The following is a 25,256-nucleotide window of genomic DNA, read 5'->3' on the forward strand; positions in this document are numbered from 1 at the left end:
CGTTGGCCTCCAAGTAAATTTTGAGGCGCTCTGACCGCGATGTCCAGCCGGTCCCGAAAAAAAATTATTCAATAGAGCCGTGCGTCGCCATGGAGGTCGCAGTCGCAGGGATAAGCTACGTGCGGTGTGTGGAACTTCTTTGCATCGTCGCCAATGTTATGTCTTTAAAGACAGTTTGTTTAGTTACGATGCGCGCTGCATAGTGGTTGGCAGGTTGTCTAGCTTGCTTGTGTGCTGAGTGGTTATCAGCGGCTCGGCTTCGGTTCAGTCATTGTTCAGGTGAGCGGATATGGCCATTTGAGAACTGAGGCGGCCGGATGGGGTGAGGATTGGGCATACGGCGCCTTCGGCGATTGTATAAATAGCAACCGATGCGGTTGCCGAGGCACAGGACATAGCAGAATGAAAGACAGATGGCGACGTCACCATGCTATTCCCACGCACCTGCTTTCCACAACGTCAGAAATTTTGACAGCGCCTTCCCTAGACTTGTTAACACCTGAACAGAGATAGATATAGAAACTTTATTTCTTAATGACTCTTAGTTCGAGCCATGTTGGAGTCCAGCTGAGTCACTAGTCACGATGGTGAGTCCATTTGTCTGGATCTATTGATGTGTTTGATGCGGACTGCCAGCAGTGGCCATGATGTGTACGAGTTGATTCGGTGCGTCGCCGCCAGTCCTAACATGAAGCCCGTGCAACCGTCTCAACTGGTGTTAGTTGAACTTGCATTGGCGATTACCAAACGTGTCACTTCTAAACATGCCTATTGTGAAGAAACTATCTTCTGAACGGTGGTAGATGATGTTCAGCGCAAAAGAACAACAGGCACGCAAGTTGTGTCTATTAAATGTAATGTGCATTTGTGCCGAATTGAAATGGAAGGCGCACCTATATACATCCAAGCAATTGCCTCATTAGCATTTCATTTGCGTAAACAATGTATACTGCATTTGCGTCAATTTGCACAAACATTTGAATCATTAGTTACGTTCGCATGGTATTTGCTTTAATATCTGCGCAGTGCTTTCCCGACCAAGGGCCGGAATTCTCCTCCCCTCCCTTTCCTACTGATGGTTCTGAAACCGTCATTTACCAATCGCTAGCCTAATTTAGCTGCTCGAATATGCGTTCTTCACAAGAGCATACGCTACTAAGCGAGCTAGCCATGACTTTAGATTTGGGCCCATTGTCAAGAGCGATTGAACATGAAAGCAATCAGCAGCACGAAATAACTACAGAGATGCTATGTTGCTTTGGGACCGCTTGTCCTTTCGAATCTACTGCATGCACATAATTAAAGCGACCGGTAAGAAGTGTCTTATCATTGTCGCTATGACGCACTCAGTCGATGTTGGCGCAAGAAACGCAAAAAATACGAGCTATGAGAGTCACTCAAGCCCGGGATAGAGCTGCGGCTGCTGCGGCTGCGGATAGAACCCGGCTGCTTCAATCCGGTGGCCCTGTCAGTGGGTTCGCCGGGCGATAGCGTTCCAGCGGCATTTTTCACCGACAGATAGCAGTACGGGCGTCCTTCACCAGGCGTCAGTCACAGCGGCAGATTGTCGCCGCTTATCTCGTCCCGCTGAAGCGATCGCTTGCCATGCCGTCCGCTTTCTCGAACCAGCGAAAGGAACTGAGGATTTAACCTGTGAGTATTCCTTTCGTTCTGCCTTGCCTCAGGTCTTCGAGTACACCCTCTTGACAACCGCCAGAATTACAATCGAGGATCGTTATGGGTGCGTACGAAGGCGAGCTGGCCCTTGAGAACGTTCTCGAACAAGACTTGCTCGTGCACACCACTGGTTGTTTTCGCGCCCCCTTCGGATGGGGAGGTTCCGTTGCATCGGCGCCGCTCGTTGTTTCAACGCGTTTGAGTCACGCGGGCGCTTTGCCGTTTCTGTCACCTTAGGTTAGCAAGATGTACTTTCGGATAAATAATTTACTTGCTTACTTTTTCTCGAACTGCATGCTGCCGCAGTGAACGCGCGAGTATTCTGCTGATTGTTGTTCGCCGTCTTCGAACTAGCCGTTTCGGATCACAGCACTTCGGGTTGTTGTCTTGAGGCGAAGTTGAGTTTCTAGGCCTCGGCACACGAGACAAGTCTAGAAGGCGAAGCACGAAACGGGAATGGCAGGATCAAAGAATGAAACCCGTGGAATCTTGTGCTTAGTGCCAATTTTGTTGCGTATGACTTAGTTCCCATTATATGACAGTGCCATAAGTCGCCTAAATTTATCATTCCACGCTTATCGACCTTTATGATTGCAGGTCTACATTTTTGTTCTCTTGTGCGACTTCAGTGGCCGCGTTCCCTTTGAAACGGAATTCAAGAACATCATTACGGTGTGTTATCTGACCACGTTAAAGAACGTCACGAGGTCGAAATTATTGCGCAGCCAGTCACCCAGTGCGGCACAACCTGATAGACCAGGCGTAACAATGGGCCATCAAGCACCATCATTGAAATCAATGAAGCACCATTCTTTCTTCCACCACTTTAACACACCGCACTTCGTTGACTTTTGGGCGAGTGTTTTAAACCTGACAGAAACTCATTTCATGCCACGCCTGAAATTGTGCTCGGCTTTTTTTTTTACCTGACGTTACATTGCACAATATAGGATCAACTGCAATAATAAACTACTCTGAAAGATTCATGCACTGCAGTGCAAAGTGCAGTGTGATCTCCATTGTCTGATTTTGCCCGGACTCTGCAGCATATATCCTGTTGCAATAATTAAAGATCGTGGTATGTGCTTAGGATTTCTGTGCAAAAGCATTTAGCTGTCGACCACTGTTGTGGTTAGGTTCTCATGTGGGTCTGTGCTTGAAACGCGTCTGTTTTCTCTTCGCACGTTGTGCGATACAGACTTTTAACGAATCCCGCCGCTGGATCAAAAATGTGCATTCCTTATTCAGGTGCGTCCCCGTTCTTTGAACGCTGATGATGATAGCTTTACTCTATTGTCGTACCTGTGGGGTAAATATTTCGGACGTAGTCTTGCTATATAGGCTCAACAAGTCCCATACGTCGTTAGTCAACTGCAACAAAGTAGTCGCACGCCCTTGATTCGCGGTGACTATAAAAGTGCGGTGTCATCGTCATGGCGCTTCGATGAAGTAGCACTGTCGCAATCCCCTTTTGAAGCAGCAGGACAATGTGTATTTCATCCGCAATCGGGGTGAAAGTGCAGTCACAGCAACATGCGCGCTTGTGATGGTCGCGACGTAGATTACGAAGGTATGGTTCTCCTCAACTACTCACAATCAGCAATCGTGAAATTGGAAGTTCAACACCCTACTTACTGCGTGCATAATTTACTATATATAAGTGTGTCCGAGATCACACGTGGCCTGTGAAGGTGAACTCGGGCTATTGTCGAACTCATCCGCCGCTGCAGCCCTGTGGCTATAGATGGCGTTGCGCTGCTGAGCTCGAGGTCGCGGGTTCGATCCCGGCTTCGGCAGACGCCATTCGATAGGGGCGAAATGCAAAAACACGCTCGTCTACTTAGAAAACCCAAAGTGGTCGCAGTTGATCCGGAGTCCATCACTACGGCATCCCTCATAACTTACTGTGCAGTTTCAGGACGTTCAATTCTAATATAATACTGTAAAATTTTTATTCGAAGCGCAGCGGCGGTAAACCAGCTTCTAAAAGAAGCCCCCTGTGACCATGCCAAAATATATCTGCTAATGACAACTGCGCTTGTAGTACTCAAGTACGAGGTGTTCTCATGCACTTGTCAAATAATGTTATCTCCTCCATGTTCTTTTGTTTATACGTTACAAGGCTCAATAAGCACAGATTGCTGTAGAGGCCGAGAGGTTAGACATGTTGAACATGTATTCGCATACGCACGTGTTACAAGTGTACCGTCAGCATCATTTGAAACGCGAACATAAAAACATAAATCAGAACACGTTTAACAATCAGCTAGACTTGAAATGCGTTCTGAAAAATTTAACAGCAAGAGTTTACTCCACAGGAAAAGTAAGGTAACTCCACACATGTTAGCGAGCTATGGATCCATATATAAACAACACACTCTAGTCCCTTGTGAATTATTTTATACTTTATTTATTTCGATAATCGTGGAATGAATGAATGAAACCACGTTTATTCCACATTAAAATGCGCCGAAGACGCTGCGGTGGAAGTATAATCGTGGAAATATTCATATTATTGTCGCATCGCCTTGAGCATTTGAAGGCTCAGCCCTGTGTACATTTAACGCAGTTCCGATTTTGAAATTTCACAATCTGTCTTCCCAATTCACGCTTGCTTCGAGTTATGGGCAGGAGATTTATTTATTTATTTATTTATTTATTTATTTATTTATTTATTTATTTATTTATTTATTGTGCTTCCAGTTTATTTAAGAAGCAGCTGCAGGAAATGAGATCAGCCGAATCAGCTGCTCTCAACAACAAACTTGGACATAGTTCATAAAATTGCAGAATTCATTTGTGTAACTCCTTCACGCAGTAGGGGACCGCTTCACTTTGACTCGATGCACGTTTTCTGACCTTAAGATAGGCACAGCCGTCCGAAAATCTGGTCCTGCATAGCAATGCTTTCGTATCCGACGTATGCTACCTACCATGCACTCATCCATTGAATTGGCACGTAATTAACGGGAACTCCCCGAAGCAGCTTGGTCCCTTTCATCATTATCATCATCATCATCAGCCTGGTTATGCCCACTGCAGGGCAAAGGCCTCTCCCATACTTCTCCAACTACTCCGGTCATGTACTACTAATTGTGGCCATGTTGTCCCTGCAAACTTCTTAATCTCATCCGCCCACCTAACTTTCTGCCGCCCTCTGCTACGCTTTCCTTCCCTTGGAATCCATTCCGTAACTCTTAATGACCATCGGTTATCTTCCCTCCTCATTACGTGCCCTGCCCATGCCCATTTCTTTTTCTTGATTTCAACTAAGATATCATTAACTCGCGTTTGTTCCCACACCCAATCTGCTCTTTTCTTATCCCTTAACGTTACACCTATCATTCTTCTTTCCATAGCTCGTTGCGTCGTCCTCAATTTAAGTAGAACCCTTTTCGTAAGCCTCCAGGTTTCTGCCCCGTACGTGAGTACAGCTGTTATACACTTTTCTCTTGAGGGATAATGGCAAGCTGCTTTTCATGATCTGAGAATGTCTGCCAAACGCACCCCAGCCCATTCTTATTTTTCTGATTATTTCAGTCTCATGATCCGGATCCGCAGTCACTACCTGTCCTAAGTAGATGTATTCCCTTACCACTTCCAGTGCCTCACTACCTATTGTAAACTGCTGTTCCCTTCCGAGACTGTTAAACATTACTTTAGTTTTCTGCAGATTAATTTTTAGACCCACCCTTCGGCTTTGCCTCTCCAGGTCAGTGAGCATGCATTGCAGTTGGTCCCCTGAGTTACTAAGCAAGGCAATATCATCAGCGAATCGCAAGTTACTAAGGTATTCTCCATTAACTCTTATCCCCAATTCTTCCCAATCCAGGTCTCTGAATACCTCCTGTACACACGCTGTGAATAGCACTGGAGAGATCGTATCTCCCTGCCTGACGCCTTTCTTTATTGGGATTTTGTTGCTTTATGGAGGACTACGGTGGCTGTGGAGCCGCTATAGATATCTTTCAGTATTTTTACACACGGCTCGTCTACACCCTGATTCCGCAATGCCTCCATGACTGCTGAGGTTTCGACTGAATCAAACGCTTTCTCGTAATCAATGAAAGCTATATATAAAGGTTGGTTATATTCCGCACATTTTTCTATCACCTGATTGATAGTGTGAATATGGTCTATTGTTGAGTAGCCTTTACGGAATCCTGCCTGGTCCTTTGGTTGACGGAAGTCTAAGGTGTTCCTGATTCTATTTGCAATTACTTTAGTAAATACTTTGTAGGCAACGGACAGTAAACTGATCGGTCTATAATTTTTCAAGTCTTTGGCGTCCCCTTTCTTATGGATTAGGATTATGTTAGCGGTTTTCCAAGATTCCGGTACACTCGAAGTCATGAGGCATTGCGTATACAGGGTGGCCAGTTTCTCTAGAACAATCTGCCCACCATCCTTCAACAAATCTGCTGTTACCTGATCCTCCCCAGCTGCCTTCCCCCTTTGCATAGCTCCCAAGGCGTTCTTTACCTCTTCCGGTGTTACTTGTGGGATTTCAAGTTCTTCTAGACTATTCTCTCTCACCTTATCATCGTGGGTGTTACTGGTACTGTATAAATCTCTATAAAACTCTTCAGCCATTTGAACTATCTCATCCATATTAGTAACGATATTGCCGGCTTTGTCTCTTAACGCATACTTTAGAAGCAATTAAGTGTCCTTCTAGTGACGCTGTCCTTGTGTTGCATTAAAAACGCTGCGCCTTCTTTACTGCCCCGACCGTTAGCGACGGGAATTTCGTTGCAATTGACCATCGATAAACCCTGGACGTCACTTTTCCATGCAGTTTTTTGTTCTGAGCTCCCCCTCCTTAGCGAGCGCCGACATTTTAAAGCTACACCGAGATAACACGAGTCTGACAGTGAGATACACCGGCTGATAATGGATAAGAACGGCTACAGAACAATAGAAAACCGCAAGGGCAACTGGAATGTGATAAAGTCGCGGCTGACGTTGCCGTTAAGCGTTAAGAATTTTCTGGCTAACGTAGTACGTTCCTTCATAGAAATTTGTCATCAACGCAATTCACAGCGAATTACCTTCAATGTTTACCAGTCTTGTGGTTTGTATCAGTATTCCCTCTATTTCAAAGAAATGAGCGCTATAGCTACGTCCCTATAGTACAGTCGGCGTCAGAATTTTACGGGCGCCAGTTCTATACAGGAAATATAAACTTACGCACAAGCTACTGCAAACTATAGCCAGACTTCGCGAGAAATCAGCATTTTTTTAAAATCCTCTGTACCGTTTATCGTCTGGCGCCGATAATAGCCAGTAGGCGTGCAGATTAAAATTTTGCCATGAAAGCGTAACTGGCAAAATCATAGCAGTCTTTTTTTTTTTTTTTCTGATAACTCACCGCATTCATGCGGGACACAGGCCTCAGCGAGACTCTATAAGTAACTATTGTGGTAGTGCGATTTACACTTGTGTATGTTATGTGTTTTGTTTTATTTTTTATTTCATCGCTCACCACCTCATCGGGAGTATCTTGTTAAGCCTGTCGCTATAGATCTCCAGATATCATTAAACTTTTCTATATATCTCTCTCTTTCATGTACAAATGGTAATCTTATATTAAACATGAACGAAACAGCAAATTCGAAGCTATAATATTCATGAAATATTCGGCGGATGTACCACAAGCACCAAACCAAGGAAGAAAACGAAAATTACCAACATATAAGGCCTTGCAGATAACGTTGTGGAAGTGAGGGAGAAATGTAACACTAGACCTAAATTGGCTGTACAGTCAGCAACGAATAGAACGCTTCTGCAATAGAGTCGTCAACGAGCATCTAACTGGGATTGATACGCCAACTGGCTCCGTAGTATGAGACACAGACGAATACAATCATGTGGCTTCATAGTAAAGGTATTAGATACTTTTTTGGTATAGTAGCTTTGCTCTTCAGTAAGAAAGTTGTGTATTATGAACTGTCTTATTAAGTAACGGTGTAAAGAACTGCAGTGTTATGTTTTTTTTTATATTATTATTCAAAAAAGAGAGAGGGGGTAGATTGGGGGGGGGGGTAGTTCGATGGCTAGATGTATGACATACCTGGCGATTCCCTTCCTGACGAAGTTTTGCTGACTGCGCGGTGTATTAAAACGAAACGCTAGATGAATTGAAAGTTTTAACTTTCAAGCCGTGAGTACCTCGAACTGCGTGGGTGTGGTTAAATAGAAGCGCGCTTTAGATTGACATATTGATAAACCATTATTTTCCGTCGTATAATCGCCCTAATTTGTGTGTGTGTGTGTGTTGCTAGATATCAGTGAATGGGTACAATCGCTTTGATTCGATCCTTATGAATATTACATCATTTGCTTCCCTTTTAAATGTATTTAAAGCGAGTTAGGCAAACTTATCGTATCAGAGAAGTAGCCGGCGCCGCTAACAGGCGCGAACGTTTCTTTAAAGAGACTAAAAAGCAACACCTAACTAAGTTGCTCTAGTTAAATCGTCAAAAACTATATTTTAATTGATTTGACGAAATTATATTGGTTACCACTAGAGGAAATGAGAGCAAAACTTCCCTTTCTTGAAGCTTGCGCAGAAATCTCAACGCTGGTGTACGCCATTGTGACGTCACGGATTCCTATATGTTTTCTCAGTCATGTGCCGTATTATAAAAAAATTACTATAAATTGTGTCTTTTGTCCACACAGAATGCAATATAATGCTTTCTTTTTCGATAAATTATTGATGGGGGCGAAATGCGAGAACGCTCGTGTACTTAGGCGCGCGTTAAAGAACCCCAGGTGATCGAAATTACTCCGAAGCCCACCGTACACTCCGGCGTGCCTCATAATGAGATCGTGGTTCTGGCACGTAAAATCCCAGAATTTCATTTAAATACATTTCTATAAACTAAACTAAGATAAGCACAGGGGAGCTGGTGCAGGATGGATGGATGGATGCTATGAGCGTCCCCTTTGGGACCGGGCGGCGGGTTGCGCCACCAAGCCTTTGTTATTATATTCTCTAATTCCCTATCTATCTTCCAAAAAAGAAACAAAAAAACGAAGAATTCTCATCACCAAACCTTCTGAACCCTGTTCGGGAACTTTGCTTTTGTCCACCTCCGTCGTTTGTAGTTTCCATACTTCCACCAACCTTCCAATCGCCTCTTACTAACCGCTATTGCGGACATGTTTGCTTTCCCCCTGCTCTCGCTGAACCCAAGTGCTTCAAAGAGCTCACAGGTGCCTAAATGGACCACTGGGCAGCTATCTTCACATTCTAATGAAACATGCTCCATCGTTTCCCTAGCTTTATCGCAGCAAGCACATGCTTCTTCCTTGTATCTCGCTTTATAAGTGCGTGTTCTAAAGCATCCTGATCTCGCTTGGAAAAGTAAAGAGCTTCCCTTTGGTTTATCATAAATTGTTTCTTTCCTGATTTCGCTTCTTTTTCCCTTTTATGTAGTTACTCATAGCATGTTTCTGTTCCATTGCCGTCACTCATGAGATTGTCTCAGCCTCTCTGACTTTCCGCTTGATGTTCTTTGTTGCCATGTTTTTCAACACACCGGTCGCATACTTGTTTGTAAGCTTCCTAGTTCTTTTCCTCCATTGCGAATAAATGTTCTTCCTGTACAAATACCTGAGCACTCTCCCAGACCATTTGCTTGCTTCCGTATTCCTCAGTCGTTTTTAATAATCAATATTACTCTGAACTTCCCTCACTTCAAAACTTCTCCAGCCCATATAACCCTGCACAGTTTCATTTGTAGTCTCCCCGCGAGCACCGAATGGGAGACGTCCCACTGACCTTCGGTCAGCCGCTTGCAGCGCGCTCATCTCATCGCCGTCATTCTCGCAACTCACTTCCCTATACGTCTCACACAAACATTTTTAAACACAAATTTTTTTTTCCATGCACAATTCAGGAGGGGAATGCCTTTCGCTGCTAGTGTTTTTTTTTTTTTTTTTCAGATACGGTCACCGCATTTGAGCATTCTGTGTCCGCCTTTTAAATACGGTCTCGCGTCTGTTCTACCTTGTTATAATAATGCTTATGCATTGTTATTGTAATGTGTTCATGCGTTCTTGTTTTATATGGGTGTCATTTTTGTTTTGATATGTTTGGACAGTGAAAAACTAATATCGTTTGTAAAGAATCCTACTTGCTCGGTCTTATTTAATACCGCAGTATACCTGTTAATAAACAAAGTAAGATGGAGTCATGCTTGTACCCCTGACTTCAAGCAAACAACAGCATTTAGGAAGTTCAGGTTGCGGTCGCCGCCTATATAACTTTCTTTTATTGCGAGCTTTCCAGTTTGCCAAGTCTCCTCACGTATTTTCTATAGCGGAAACACGCTTTTCTAATACAGCCCGACTTTACATTCATACTCATTGTCTTAAGCACTGACAATTCTGCGTAAATTTTGGTATTTTTCGGCACTTCATCATACATTTCACAGCTCCATTGCACTCAAGAAAAATGAGAGGTTGTTCGTCCTTCGAAAAGACAGCAGCTGGCGCATGTTCGGACGAAGCAGGTCAATAGGGCTTCGTTCCGCGACAGTGTTTTGCCATATGACGCAGATCGCACGCATAGCACCCGACGCGTGGCTATCTGCTGTAAGCGCTTTTTATCCGGGTGGTTGTTTGTATTTGACACGCGTTCTGACCGCGTGCCCTATATCCGCACTGACATTGTTCTCGCAGGTACACTATGAGAGAAAGAGAGAGAGAGAAAGAGAGAGAGAGATCAAAGGAAAGACAGGAAGGTTAATCAGAGGTTATCTCCGGGTGGCTACCCTGTACTGGGGGAGGGGCAAAGGGATGCGTGTCAAAAGCAGGTGCGCGCTTGTCAGATCAAAGCACTTTCACGCGTTCGCCGGGATATCAGACGCGCTGGGCTTACTCGTGGGTCTAACTCTGCTGCATGCGGTATAGCGAGTGAGTGCATCGTCTCCTAATTCTGAGCGATGTCGCGCTCTAAGGAACATTGCTCCATTCGCATTGAGTGCGTGCAAGGTGCTTCCATGAACACTGAGAAGAAAAAGAAAGCAGTTTAACTTACAGTTGCTTTAACTATTGCGCGGGTGCGATATGCACATTTTCATTGTGATATAGCTTCAACAATTAGTGACCTCTCTGTATCATTCGACGGTGTTCTTAATTTAGTGTTAAAACTCGACAGTAGGGAGTCCTATGGTTCTGACGGCATTTGCAATGCTTTCCTTGTTCGTTACTCCCTCTGGACTAGTCGTTATCTTAGTTATTTTTAACAAATGATTAGCAACTGCATGTGTTCCTTCTTCGTGGCGACGTGCTAAAATTCTACTTTTGGAAAAATCTGGTAATAAGCAGATGTTAACTAACTACCAACCGATTTCCCTAACTTGTCACTCATGCAAACTACTCGAACATATAATTTACAAACATATTATGGATTGCCTAGAATTCAGTAATATACTAAGTGATTGCCAACATGGTTTTCGTCGCGGTGTTAGCACCGTAACTCAGCTGGTTGAATTCACGCATGACATTGACTAGACCTTGGTACACAGGTTGACAGAATTTTCATAGATCACTGTCCAAATCGTTCGATACTGCGGTTCACCATGAACTACTATTTAAACTCAACCTCAGCCTAAATAATCCTAAACTCGTAGACTGGATTGCCAGTTATGTGTGACGGTTTCCAATGTGTGCGCTATAATGCATCTGACTCCCCTATTACTAATGTTTCCTCTGGCGTGCATGCCACTGGGTACAGTCCACGGCCCACTTCTCTTTCTACTTTACATTTATGACTTGCCAAAAAATGTAATTACTATCGTAGTCTCTGTTTTAACTCCCCTGAAGATCATACTGTTCATAACGACGTATCCTCACACTTCTGCTCATGGTGTAACACCTGACAGGGGAGTATAAACCTCACCAAAACCGTTTAAATTACATTCACTAGGCGTTTGACCCCTTCCGTTCTCTCGTACGCTTTCAGTGACTCCTTTCTACCAAATGTACCTGAATATAAGTACTGCGGGCTCTTATTCACTCACAACTTATCTTGGAGCAAGTATGTTGAAGTAATGTACACTAAATAATTTTTTAGCGAGCACATATATTCAATATGCTCGGCTATCTCCAACGCACCCATTGTGTGACTCCCCAATAAACTAAACTGCTAACATACAAAACACTAATCCGCCCAGTCCTTGTATATGCACCTATAGTTTGGAACACCTTTCTTAAAAGCGATATCAACGAGATTGAGCCCGTGCAAAAGAAAAGTGTTCGTTTTATCTACCGTCGCCACGACGGGGACTTTTCACCTTCGTCTAACATCCCTATGCTCAACTTAACCGTCCTGGCAACACGTCGCCACAACGAAAGCATAAAGTTCCTGCACACCTTACCTCTACACGCTGTACCTGCTTAGGTAAATACTTAGGTTTGCTGGACCTTCCCGCACCCGTAGCTCTCCCAGCCTAAATCTTTCGCCACTGCAGTCCAGAACTGACATTGTTAAGAATGGCGAGCTGCAAGGAAAAATTGCCACCCAATTACGACTGGGGGACAAGGCGCGCATCCCCCACTCTCCGTCGCTGCAGCTAGACTGCGTTCGAAGAAGCGGGCTTTGTGCTGAAAACCACCTCCATCCACGAGCCCCATCTCCGTTGTGACGAAACGGGTTCGACGGACGAACTATTGTGCCCGAGGTCCCCAGCGCGAACCTGATTTTGCTACGCATGAGCAAGCCGCGGCGGGACAACAAGCTACCCAGAATGTCTCCGAGCTTCCCGGAACGACTCCCCTCTGTCGTCGGCTCCAGTCCTTCGCACCTGTGTGTTTGCGTGTGTGTGTGCGTCACCTTGTCGCGGGAGGCGGCTAGTTTTGCGATGACGAAACGAACATTCGCTGCCTTGTATCGCCGAAGGACCGAGCGTTTAAAAACGGCTGTTGGGCGGAGGCTCGACACACTTCTCTCGTGCAGTCAGGTTGGACTGACACACTTTCTCTTGAGCAGTCATGTTGGACTGACACTCTTTTTCTTAAGCAGTCATGTTAGACTGATTTAATTTCTGTAAATAAACCCATTTTCCTCGTTCTCGATGAGAAGCAGTTCTTCCCTTCATCAACGTCCTCAGCGTGTTTAAGTTGGACGATGGCATGGGCCAGCTACCTTCGAATTCATGTCGGTCTCCAATCTTGGCAACGGATCTCGAGCGATGGGATTGAGCCCCCAATCCTGACATGTATAAACATAGGGAAAACACGGGGAGGGCGGGAGATGGAAATTCAAGACGAGGAGCAAAACGAGAACAAGGTGAAAATAGGAGCCAACGTTTCGACAAGTGGACTTGCCTTCTTAAAGGCGACATATGCTTTCCTTGCCACAATATATACTGTGGCGAGGAAAGCGTATGTCGCCTTGAAGAAGACAGATCCACTTGTGGAAACGTTGGCTCCTGCTTTCACCTTGTTCTCGTTTTGCTCATCGTCATGTTTAAACATAGTTGTTTTTTTTTTCCTCAACAATTGAACGTTGGAATGCATTGCCCGGAAGTGTTCGTTCATTGACCCTGGCGGACTTTTTGTCTGCAATTGACATATGGTGTTATCGCCACTCCTGCTATAGCCCAAGATGGGCTGCAGTATGTAAATAAATAAATAAATAAATATCTAGCGCGTAGCTGCGCGCAAAGCAACTGCTGTTGGGCAGGAAGAACAGCGCCATGGCAGTCATGTACCAGGCGTCCCACAACGCTGGCGTGATCATGAGCGCCCACCAGCTACCGCTGGAGGCGTATAGCACCTCGTTTGTGCACATTGACACCGACATGGAAACCGTCAGCGCCCAGTGAAGTATTAGATATAGCTTTAGCTTCTTGACTTTTACTGTTCGTTCCAGTCACGACCAGTGCATTTACACGCGGCAGATTTGCGGTAGCGCTATATACGCTGTCTACATATTGCGCGGAACACGCAACGCTCTTGCCAGCAGCGGCAGGCGGAACGCTGCCCTTGTTCCTGCAGAGCCTATTGAGCGGTCTGCTGACGCTGATACTCCTGATACTCCGCAGTGGCCAGGAACACACCATACCCTAGTTTCTACTGTGTGCGCCGTGCACAGTCTCCTGCTTGCCTCTGCTATCTTCCTCGCGATGGGGTCACTGTGGGGGGGTGCGTACTACGCGCACCGCCACCTGACTGTCGGTATATATGTTGTCATTTGTGAAGTACCTGGAAGTTCTTCCGCGATAAAATCAAGCTTAGAGAGCGAGTGCGAAGAACGGGCCTTTAAGGAACGCGCTTTCTGTGGCAAATCTCAACAGCTTGCGGTTTGCGTCGTGTTATCTGCTTGCACTCCAACGATATCGCCGTGTCGGCAGAAACTGGCGAGACGACGTTCTTAGACGTCGGCAAGGGACACACGTACGGCGCGGAGTCGTTTTGGGCACGATATAAACATTCGGTTTGCTTCGTGGTGCGAAGTGAACATATAGTTCGTTTGTTTGACATCTTGAAAGGAGACAAAAGCGCGCGAGGGGGCGGGACAAAGGGAAAAACGCAAGGCACAAGCGCTGACTAACAGCCGCAGATAGTTACTGACCTGTTGTAATAAATACAAAAGGACGACACGGAAAACAAAATAAGGAAGATTGTGATAACAAGAATAAGAAATGATTATATAAGAAACTAGCTGCTTCGCCAACCAGGGCAATTCAATGGTGCCTTCCCGGTGAATGTTTCGAAGATCTCATGCGTGCTCGCATCCACGTATCGCCTCAGGAATTCAGATTTGTTTATTTCTTTGCTTTAAGGCTAATAAGCAACGCTCTCAGATTTCCGCGACCAGCCCGGTGGGGATAGTGTTCATGTCGAGCGATCACACAAATTACCTGCGAGTGGCATCGCTTGAGAAGACAGTCAAGTTCATTTTTGTTCTTGACGCTTTCTTTCTTCTGTTTTTTTTTAATCCCCGGTCGTCTTACCCTAGACGAAAACTTCGATTTTCCTTTAATTACTCCGTCTTTTTCCTGCGAGGAAAAGGCCCAGAGTAATTGCAGGTAACTACTCTCTGGTCGAAGTCTAGTTTAGATTCTCGCGCTTTACCTTGCGCTGATTGTCTTGCATAAATGAGACACTCCTGACACGTAAGAACTGTCAACTTGTCGGTGATTGTCATTCTTCCCGTAACGCGTGTACGTATTCCATATTCCCAGTGGAGAACATAGAAAGGTTCAGAAATATCACATCACCCGACGCGGTATAGGTTAGTGGCTATGCCGTTGTGGTGCTGAGGTCGAGGTCGCGGGTTCGATCCCCGGTCGCGACGGCCGCGTTTCGTTGGGCGCGAAATGCAAAAAACAAGAACACTCTTGTACTTGGATTTAGGTGCACGGTAACGAACCGCAAGAGGTCAAAATTAATCTAGAGTCCCCTACCACGGCGTGCTTCACAATGAGATTGCGGTTCTGGCGCGTAAATCCCTAGAGTTTCATGACTGAGTTTTGATACCACATTGGTTAGGTTACCTCAGAAAGTTCAAAGACGAATTCGACGCGCACGCACACGCGCATGAGTCAGAGAAAATCAGCATAAGAAATAAACAGAGAGAGAGAGAGTAAGCGGAAACTTTGTGGATGAAACCAACTGTGTAGTTAGCAACCTCCTGGAGGAGCCTCCAGTATTTCTTGCGTTGTTCTTATTCAGTGTCTAGTACTAATTAATGAACAAAGTAATTAATTAATTAATTGCCGCAATGTTAATACTACGTTTGTAGAGCACATTCGAAAAAATAAAAATGACTAACAATTGTTTGCAATGCACCCGCCGCTTCGTGCGGCCCAGCGGCTTTCTTTTGAATGCCGAAAAAGAAATATGGGTACGCAAAAGACAGCGCGTCGCAAACGACCGAGTGATGTCTTTAAATGTACAAGAATACCCAGCATGTTTCATCCTTACTGCAGATTCCCCCCCCCCCCCCCCCCCGCTTCACTTTCCCCTATTGATTTTTAAGACGAAAGCCCTTCTATAGGCTCATGGTAAAGTTTGTGTCAGCAGACCTGACCGCTGGAGTGTCTGCCGAAGCGTCATCACGCCATACGGAGACAGATTAAAGTATGAAAAATGATTGTTAGTGACGGTTAGTGAATGATAACGTTATAATAGAGATTGGTGGATGTTTATAAAGACTAGTAATGATTAATAATGATTACTAATAACTTGTAATGACTACTAATGACTTGTATACCTACTAATGACTCCGAAATTATCAATATGTCTAACGACGGCTTGTAATGACGACAATTGATCAGAAATGACTATAAATGTCGAGTAATGAGTAGTAGTGACTAAAATGACTACTAATGACTACGAAATGACCAATATGCCTAACGACGGCTTGTAGTGACCACAATTGATTATAAATGACTAAAATGTTTAGTAGTGAGCAGTAATGACTAAAGGAAAGAAGAGAAAGAGGAGAGGCAAAGAGAAAGAGGCGAATAAGAGGAGAAAGAGTAGGCTTTCCCCGTTCACCTCTTACGAGAGATCGTAAGCGACCCTGTAATTTTTCCTTTAGTTACTCCGTGTTCGCTGGGGCACTTAATTCTCCTCGAGTTACGCCACTTTTCTTTTTTTTTTTTTTGCGGGCAAACCAGCGCTGATTGTTGGCGCGGCTCACGCAGGTCACGATGAAGGAACCTCAGCGCGAACACCTGTATAAGATCCTGGTCATTGGTGAGCTGGGCACCGGCAAGACCAGCATCATCAAGCGCTACGTGCACCAGTTCTTTTCACATCACTACAGGGCTACCGTATCCTGTTCCTATATATGCATACACCGCATGTTGACCGTACCAATTCAAAGTTGTGTTGCGATACCTTATGTCAGGATTTGAAGAAGCAATGCAGTTCAGCCGAGTTGGATCCTGCTGACCTTCAATTGAAGACAAGAGAGAGCGAAAACAGCGGAGGAAGACGAGACGAACCGTCTTTCTAGACTCCGTATTTTTTTTATTTTTTTGCGCTCTTTCCATTGAAAGAACGGATCATGATTTAAGCTCTGCTACCTTAGGTTATTCGCTGTACATGCATTGCACTAACGCTACCCCCCCCCCCAGCCTCCCATCCCACCTTTTCCTCTTTTTTCGTTTCTTTCTAACTTTCTTAGCCCCCCGCCCCCTTTCAAGTGTAGGGTAGCAAACTAGAAGCATCTCTTCCGGTGAAACTTTTTTTCCCATCTCATTTTCTATGTCTCTTTGATATGGTACGTCGTCAAATTCCGTACCTTGCAATGTCATTTCGCGCTATCTTTTGATATGTCGTAGATGTTCAGCACTGTGCTTACATAAAAATGTCTATTACTTAACGGGTGAAAGTTCCGCTATCTACATTACATTAATTAGTCGTTTCTTTGGTGCTTGTGTGATACCATTGTAGGATACGCAGGCATTGCCTTCGCGTAGCATTGACCTTTCCGCAATAGTTTGGTTATCAGAAGGTTACTTGTGCGTCTTAACAATAAGTGATAACAAAATGCGTTCCTGACCGCTGTCTTCAATCCTTGACTCGAGAGATGTTCAGATCGGCGTCGACTTCGCTCTCAAGGTTGTAGAATGGGATGAAAATACTCTCATTCGTCTTCAGTTATGGGATATAGCAGGTAAGTGTTGTTTATATTATATGTGCAACGTAAATTTGAAGTCGATGAGGGTAGCTATAGGGGCTTGTTGGTACGGCATATCTTATTTTGTTGTAGCGCAAGCTCAACAAGGACAACAGAAAGGCACATCTGACCCACACAGCGCTATCTTTCAACAACAGATTTATTTGCCGTTCTCGTCGCTATATATACACCCTTGCAACGTCATACAGCATGTGCAAAATTTCGGCAAAAATGAACAACAAAGACAATAAACTGGGAACCACACGTAAGCAGTTTTTTTTACTTTCGTATTCACAAACATGTACTCATTCAGCGCGAACAAAGATAATTGAGCTCTTTTGAGGATAATGGAATGGAAGGTTTACAAGTGCATGCGTCGCCGAATGTTGATATGTGTCTAGCTTCTATTATCAAGCACGTCAAGCGTATATATGTAACTCAAGAAACTGCTTACGTGTAGTTCCCAGTTTATTGTCTTTGTTGTTCATGAGTGAAGCAGATGTGAGATAACGCGTTTGATATAGAAGCTAGACACATATCTACATTCGGCGACGCAAGCATCAGTAAAGCTTCCATTTCATTATCCTCAATAGAGCTCAATTATCTTTGTTCGCGCCGAACGTGTACATGTCTGTGAATATGTAAGTCAAAAAACTGCTTACGTGTGGTTCCCAGTTTCATGTCTTTGTTGTTCACTTTTGCCGAAATTTTGCACATGCTGTATGACGTTGCAAGGGTGTATATATAGCGACGAGAACGGGAAATAAATCTGTTGTTGAAAGTTAGCGCTGTGTGTGTGTCAGATGTGCCTTTCTGTTGTCCTTATTCAGCTTGCGCTACAACAAAATAAGGTAAGTTTGAAAGCACAAAACAACAAATATTTCGTTTCGATTCAGTGTAAGTTCAACTGCCTTCAACAGTGAAGTTTCGCGCAACGCAACATGCATCGCATATTACTGAATGAACGACGGATGTAACGTTCTCGTAGCCAATCTATCTTCCCGCTTGTAATTGCAGGTGACAATGACGTTACTTTGGCAAGCGAGTTTAAATACCTAGGCGCGTTCTGAATCGCAAATTTATTATTTTACCACCATATCTGTTACGTCACAGCCACAGCCGGTAACGGTTTTATGTTTCTTGCTGCGAAAAGCGGAACATTTTCTTACAGTGACTAGAAATTTCTATATCAATCATATGCCCCGTCTATACTTGAGTGTGCCTGCAAGAGATCCGTGGTTAAGAAAGTATCAAAAAATCGGAAAGGTCGCAGAGTTTAGCCATAAAGCTCGTTTTTAATAATTACAGAAGGCATTTTAGCGTGTCCTTTGCGAATGGGAACCTCGGATGAGAAACACTCGACAATCACAGAAAAAAAAATTTATTTAAAATGTTTCACAATATATTTTTTCTAGAACAGGCATATAGAACGTCAGAACAGCATATTGCAACAATACTACGTCTCTCGAGGAGTAGATCACATTAAAAATGTTAGGAAATACAAGTGCAGAACTGACACGCTTTTTTTTTTTTTTTTTAACGCACAGTTTCAGAATAGAATCACTTACCGGTCAAAGTTGCAACCGCTACTTCTAGTGATGTCCTCTCCTCCCTGCTCCGATATTTTTTTAAAATCCAGTATTTGATGAGCACTTATGATGAGCACTTATTTGATGTGATATTTTTTTTCGAATCAAGTATTGATACTTGCTTTTCAAGGGAATGTGCTACCTGTGCATTTCATACAATTTTATATTTTGCAATGTGTAACACATTGCAAAATTTGTTGCTCTCTCCCCCCCTCCGCCCTTTCTTTTGTAAGGCTTTTTAGCGCTGAGGGTACTGTAGTAAACAAAATTTATCTGTGAAATGCAGACTAAATCACGCATATCTGAGAAAAGTTGGGAAACGATGGAAAGCTTGTTAATAAGGTGTTCGAACTGGAAACAAAATGAGGCACATATATTACAGCTGCAATAGCGAACAAAATTTACATAAAACAGCCACTTTAGCACATTTGACACATGCTGATCATGCGGTCACAGGTTTGACTTCCGGTTGCGAGGCCCAATCTGATTGCGATGGAATGCAAAAACTCCTATGCAGTTAAGGTTAAGTGCATGTCAGAAAAAAAAAAAAGTGGCCAGAATTGATTGAGAGGCCTCTATCAAATGGCAGACCAGATGTCACTTTGAAACGTACCTTTTGACAACATAAATGCATTCACAGTAATTTGCGGCATCCATAAAGAATATGCAAGTTAGCGACTTATGTAAAGAAGGAACTATCCTTACAATTTAAATTAAATTACATCTTAAGTGGGTTTCCCAACAATTACATTTATATTTATATTATGCATTATGGCACGTAGAATAGTGATACTACATTATGATCACATGACGAAATACATAAAGTCACCTCCAAATCAGTTTATAAGTTTCGCGATCTTCGAACGAGTATAGTTAGGAATTCGACTCTTCCGTGAAACTTCCGACCCTTTCCCGCGCTGCATGTTCTACGAATGTAACAACAAAAGTATACATGAGCAATTCTGTCCCGAAGCTTTACAACCTCAACGTAATTTCTCACTCAATATTCAATACGTGAAAATAACCTTAAAAGTATAAGGTTATTCTCGGACGTTCACTTCCGGCGATATCACTTTCGCGTGACGTAGTTGCACGGCGCGTTGAATGATTCTAGTGGTTTAGCTCAACCACCCAATCAGATCGAACGGTCTAGCTCAACCAGCCAATCAGATCGAGTGGTTTTGCTCGAACAGCCAATAAACTCAACCAGTTTTGCTCAACCAGAAAAGCTGCACACACTGAAAGTGACTTATCCGAAAGTGATCGCCCGAGACTACGTCTCCAGTGTGAACAAACGATAGAACGGTAGATCCTGTGGAAACACTTGCCTTTCTGCTACGGCTGATCCATTTCACTTCTTAACAGATTAAGATGCAATGAAAAATAAAAAACTTAACGTAGCAATAAAAATATATTAGCAAATTACGATTCTGCAACGGTAAAACAGCCACTACGGCTGTTAGAAGAGTTACTGTAAGCCAAAGAAAAGGCAGAAATGAAAGTGACGCCACCCCGAAGTTACCGAACAGCTCGCCGTGACGGCGTAGATTATAACAGCGTCTACTACGGTGTACTTTAGTGTTTGTCGAGTAAAGAAAAATACATAATCAGCATCATCATCATCAGCCTGGCTACGCCACTGCAGGGCAAAGGCCTCTCCCATACTTCTCCAACTACCCCGGTTGAAAAATACATTGCTTTCAAAAGAAACTAAGAATTCAACCTGTTTCCTTTTCATCTGCCAAAACGGTTTAAATACAATACGTGACGTCATGCTGACGATACCGTGCTGAGATTTCGGCGCGAAATTCGAGAAATGGAAATGTGGCTTTCATTTTGTGCATCAGTACTTGCCATTTTCCAGCCAAATGAACAAAAAATGGAGTTCTTAAGCAATATTTTACCAATTTGAAGTAATTTAGTCTTGCCCGTCCCTTAAATCGCTGCTTCCTTTTCGTGCGACACGATCGCTGTACTACTCTGCGTGGCTTGCAGGCCAGGAGCGCTTCGGCAACATGACGCGCGTCTACTACAAGGAGGCCGTCGGCGCCTTCATCGTGTTCGACGTGACGCGGTCGCAGACCTTCGAGGCGGTACGGAAGTGGAAGGCCGACCTGGACAGCAAAGTGCAACTGCCCGAAGGCAGCGCCGTACCCTGCGTACTTCTCGCAAACAAGGTGCGTGAGGACTAAGTTTAGAAGTTTAGCGCGAAGCAGACGATCACCGCACACACACACACACACACACACACACACACACACACACACACAAAAATAAAAAAAAAGACACCGCGGAGTGAACAGGACGACCGCTCGTCCTGTCCACTCCTTCGTGTTACGTCCAGTCTGAAGTCGCGGTTCTTTTCTTTTTTAAACATGTCGGACCAACCGGCCCAAAGTACCCCCCTCTTGAGCCTTAAAAAAGAAACAGACACCGGTCGAGCGCTAACCTGCGGCTGATCATTCTTTACAATAGGCAGTGTGGTTGCTATACTTGCGAGGCCTGCGCTTTGAAGACAAACGATTGTCAGTTAGGGCTCGATCGTCAAGTGTCTCAATTCGTCTGTGTCATGATCGCGTGCTTTGCGCTAAACTTAATGAATAGTGTGCAGACACGCACCCATATGTATTGTGGTCCTAATGCGCGCGCTATGTGATAGTGCCCGTTCTGGAAGCTGTCTGCGATAAACGGCAAAACTCTACCAGTCGCGACTCGATAGAGAAAGGAATTATGCCAAAATGGAGATTTACGCAATTAACTGCACTACATGGACTGGTATGTGTGGATTTCGCCTTGCGCAATGAAAGCCATGTGAAATCATACAAGCGCTGACTACTGCCGTAGTGGCTCAAATAGATGTAGCGTCCTGCTTTTGAGCAAGAGGTCGCGGATTCGGTTCCCAGTCGCCACTGCCGCATTCCGAAAAAGCTGGGATGCGTAAGCAAGACAGCTCATGTCCTTTCTGCTCTTCCGCAAATCATCTTCCCCCTCTTTGGTACCTAAAGCGCCAGCAAATATAATACACTTACGATTAGTGTAGTGATAATTAGCTGAAATATTATGTTTAAACGACATAACATATTGTTTCTGCTTCCCTTCGCGAAAACGCTGCGAGTAGCTTCCAGTCGCTCCTTCGCGTTACAGGTAGCTGAAATTTCATGTTCAGGGCGCACATCACCAATTTCCTTCGAGGTGGCGGCATCGAAAGGTCTCTGCATTTTTTTTTTACGTTCTAGCTTTAACCCCATAACTATTGCCCTTGCTTTGTGCAGCTTTATTTTACTTCTCAGTGAAACGTATAAGAATGTGCCCTGATTTACTACACTATGCAGACGACGAAATAACGCGAAGACAATCGACAAGGTAGCAGTCATTCGCATAACAACGCTCTTTTGTGAATGTAGCCTAATCTAACCTAATCTAGCATGAATCTAACATGAAGTACTTCCACATCGGCCCCGTTCCAACATATCTATAGCATCCGAGCTACCTGCATTTATGCCAGGAATTTAATACAACCCGAGTCTCACGTAATTGATCAAAAGCGTTTGCTGCACTTCGTTCGTCTGCATTTCACCTTGAAATGTTGCTTTGCCGCAAAAATAGTAGTCACAGGGCGAAGCTCGCACACTGCAAAGGGTTGTTGAGATCGGTTTATTCCAACGTTCCCCTTCAGGCGTCCTGCCCGCATTTGTGTGCGCGACTTGTTTTTTGCCAGTTCTGTAAACTGGTGGCAAGGAAAAAGGCCACGCATATTGGGACCTTGGAAAATTGAAATCACTGCGTACTCAATGATGCATTTCGCTTCACCATGTGTCGAGTACGCCTACGCCCGACCCCATTCCCAAGGCACTACAAGTGTTACATGACTCTGGCACTACCATGCGTGTCAGAACCAGAGTCAACAAGGGTTAAAAAATAGCTTTTTTTTTCCTTTTTGTCTCACAACCCTTGCAATCAATATTTAACTTCTTCGTGTGCTCCAAACTAGTATTTCATTTTTTTCTTGTGAAAGGACGCAACACAACTGTACAATAAAGCCGACATTTATTTACTCCGTAATTGTGAACCCTCGCTAGAAAAGGCAGAGAGCATAATTCTATACCACCCTGACTTTCTTTCAATAGAGTCAACAGCACCTTGGAATAAAATTAGGTGTCTTCGGCAAATTCATCGACACTCCACCAAAATTTGTGACCGAGCTGGATAAGGGAAGAGCTGATAGCTCTAGCTGAACTATCCGGCTACTCAGCTTTCGGGGTAATTAAAGGGAGAGAAAACAAACGGGGAGAAAACGACGACGATTGTTTTGATAGAGATGCTTATGTACGGGAAGACTTTTTTTATATATTACGGACGCCACACACTATCGGAATCGATTAAAACTAAGCTTTCGTTGGCGTTTGGGAAGCACGCCGTTGATGTATTGGAACAATTTGCAAGTAGAGTACACGACGAAAGTGAGCGCGTTTTCACCGGGAAGTGCCTCGCTCAGCGTAAACGTGAGGCGCTCGCACTTGACCCGAGATGGCGGCAGACGGGTGTTGTCGTATGCGAGGTATCCTGGTACATAAAAATTTGGGGAAGGGGAACGCGGGTGACGGGGCTATCTTCTCCGGTCGAAATCCAAGCAGGATACCTACACGGGAATCGGGATGCTGGATCCAACTTTGCAAGGGCGGCCATGTCACCGTGGACGTTTAGGAACTTTCACCCGATCCCAGTAGGTATGTGGTTGGTTCTCCACCAGTATTGCTGCCAGCGGCATCCGTCGTTGTTGTTGCGATAGCAATTATATGAACACTCTAGGCAAATTATTGCCGTCGCCGTGATGTTCCGTATGAAATCCAAGTGCGATAAGAACGCGCCCCGCTACTGTGGGTGCGAGGGAAAGCATTTGAGGTTCAGACGAAAATGATGGTGGCTTGATGCGCGCCGTTTTCCCGCGCACTCAGTGTCGGAGGTCGCGTCATTAAGCGCTCGTATTCAATGAGATCTCTTTATGTTTGCCTGCGTGCGCGTAACACCATGCTCGTTAACTGAATTCGAAAGTTGGTTCTTACTGCCATTTACACGGCCGACAAAACTACACATCTTGTTTACTGCGTGTAGTTGTCTAATACATTGCTGTTGCTTTAAGTATGCTTTGCCTATCGGGAGAAACTGCGACTTTTTTGTTTTTAGAAGAAGTGGAGGCAATAAACCTTCGCTTTAATAATTGAAATCACTCCTTCAATTCCGCTCTCTCAAAAAATTCACAATAACCTTCATTGCCTGATGAGCACAGCATCAGCCACAGACCCAAGTTAACTCTTTCAGAATATGGAGATTCTACTCACGCAGAAGATACAGGAGGCACACACACAACACGTAATCAGTTGCCTCCGGCATGGTGCACAGCTCACAGTGCAATGATACATGTTGCTACGACTCCTTTAATCTTGTCAAGATAGCGTTAAGGGTCCAACCTCGAAAATGCGACCAAGATCGAACTATAGCATCGCAGAGAATCAACTATGCTTCTGTGTTGGCAAGCTCTCAGTCATCAGTGCCACTACTATGGGCAGGAACCCACTGAAATATGACATAGTGCCCTTTCTGCAAGGTGGGCTCATACAAATCAAAAGGTTTTTGAAGAATTAGTTCAAGATCTTTATCATCAGTGGATGTCGGTTGCACAGTGAAAGAAACAATTAAGCATCAATCTCCAAATTTGCCCAAATCTCGTCACGATGAAAATAGATAGAGAAAATAAGCAAAGAACATTGATGGCAGAAAACTTAAGCTTGCTCTCTCTCTGTGTCACCCCTTCTAACAGACACAGACTATTTCTACTTCTTACCTGCTGAAATGATTCAGAGACCGTCATAAAGCTATCTCCCATCTTCTCCTTGTTGCATTTTTTCTGCATGCATGTGGTACGTCTACAAGCATTTCTCTTTTCATGTGGATTTCACTTGCAGTGCGACATGTCCAAAGAAGGCATGGTGAACAACCCAGCCGCCATGAATGAATTCTGCAGGGAGAACAACTTTGGCGGATGGTTTCTCACGTCGGCCAAGGAAAACCTCAACATTGAGGAGGCAGCCAGGTTCCTAATAACACAGGTAGGTGCTCTTTGATTACTTGACAATGATTTGTGTGGTTAATAGAGGGAGAGATACATGCGCACACACTGACCAGAGCAACTTGCGTATGAGCAGCCTGTGCTTAAAGGGCCCCTCACCACGTCTGGCCATTTTGAGCTGACAAGCGCAGAGCATACAGTGCGCGCTAACGATCGTGTCTGCTAAATGTTACTTCGCTACGCGCAGCGAGAAGATCTGAACTTTCAAACCGAA

The 25,256-nt window shown here is 44.4% G+C and overlaps 1 protein-coding gene across 2 annotated transcripts in view; it reads left to right on the forward strand.

Moving 5' to 3' along the window:
- Positions 1-1,472: 1,472 nt before the first annotated feature.
- Rab32 (RAS oncogene family member Rab32) overlaps positions 1,473-25,256 on the forward strand; it is a 29,568-nt gene continuing 5,784 nt past the window's right edge. The window contains exons 1-5 of one of the 2 annotated variants that reach the window (XM_050183182.3): positions 1,473-1,653; positions 16,347-16,475; positions 17,245-17,323; positions 20,911-21,092; positions 24,879-25,022. In XM_050183182.3, coding sequence (XP_050039139.1) covers positions 16,353-16,475; positions 17,245-17,323; positions 20,911-21,092; positions 24,879-25,022 — 528 coding nt within the window. In that variant the 5' untranslated portion in view covers positions 1,473-1,653; positions 16,347-16,352. Of the gene's footprint in view, positions 1,654-1,675; positions 1,742-16,346; positions 16,476-17,244; positions 17,324-20,910; positions 21,093-24,878; positions 25,023-25,256 lie in introns of those variants that run through there. The other variant, XM_072287855.1, reaches the window with a different exon arrangement.

The sequence above is a fragment of the Dermacentor andersoni genome, chromosome 4, assembly GCF_023375885.2.
Source record: "Dermacentor andersoni chromosome 4, qqDerAnde1_hic_scaffold, whole genome shotgun sequence".
Lineage (NCBI taxonomy): Eukaryota > Metazoa > Arthropoda > Arachnida > Ixodida > Ixodidae > Dermacentor > Dermacentor andersoni.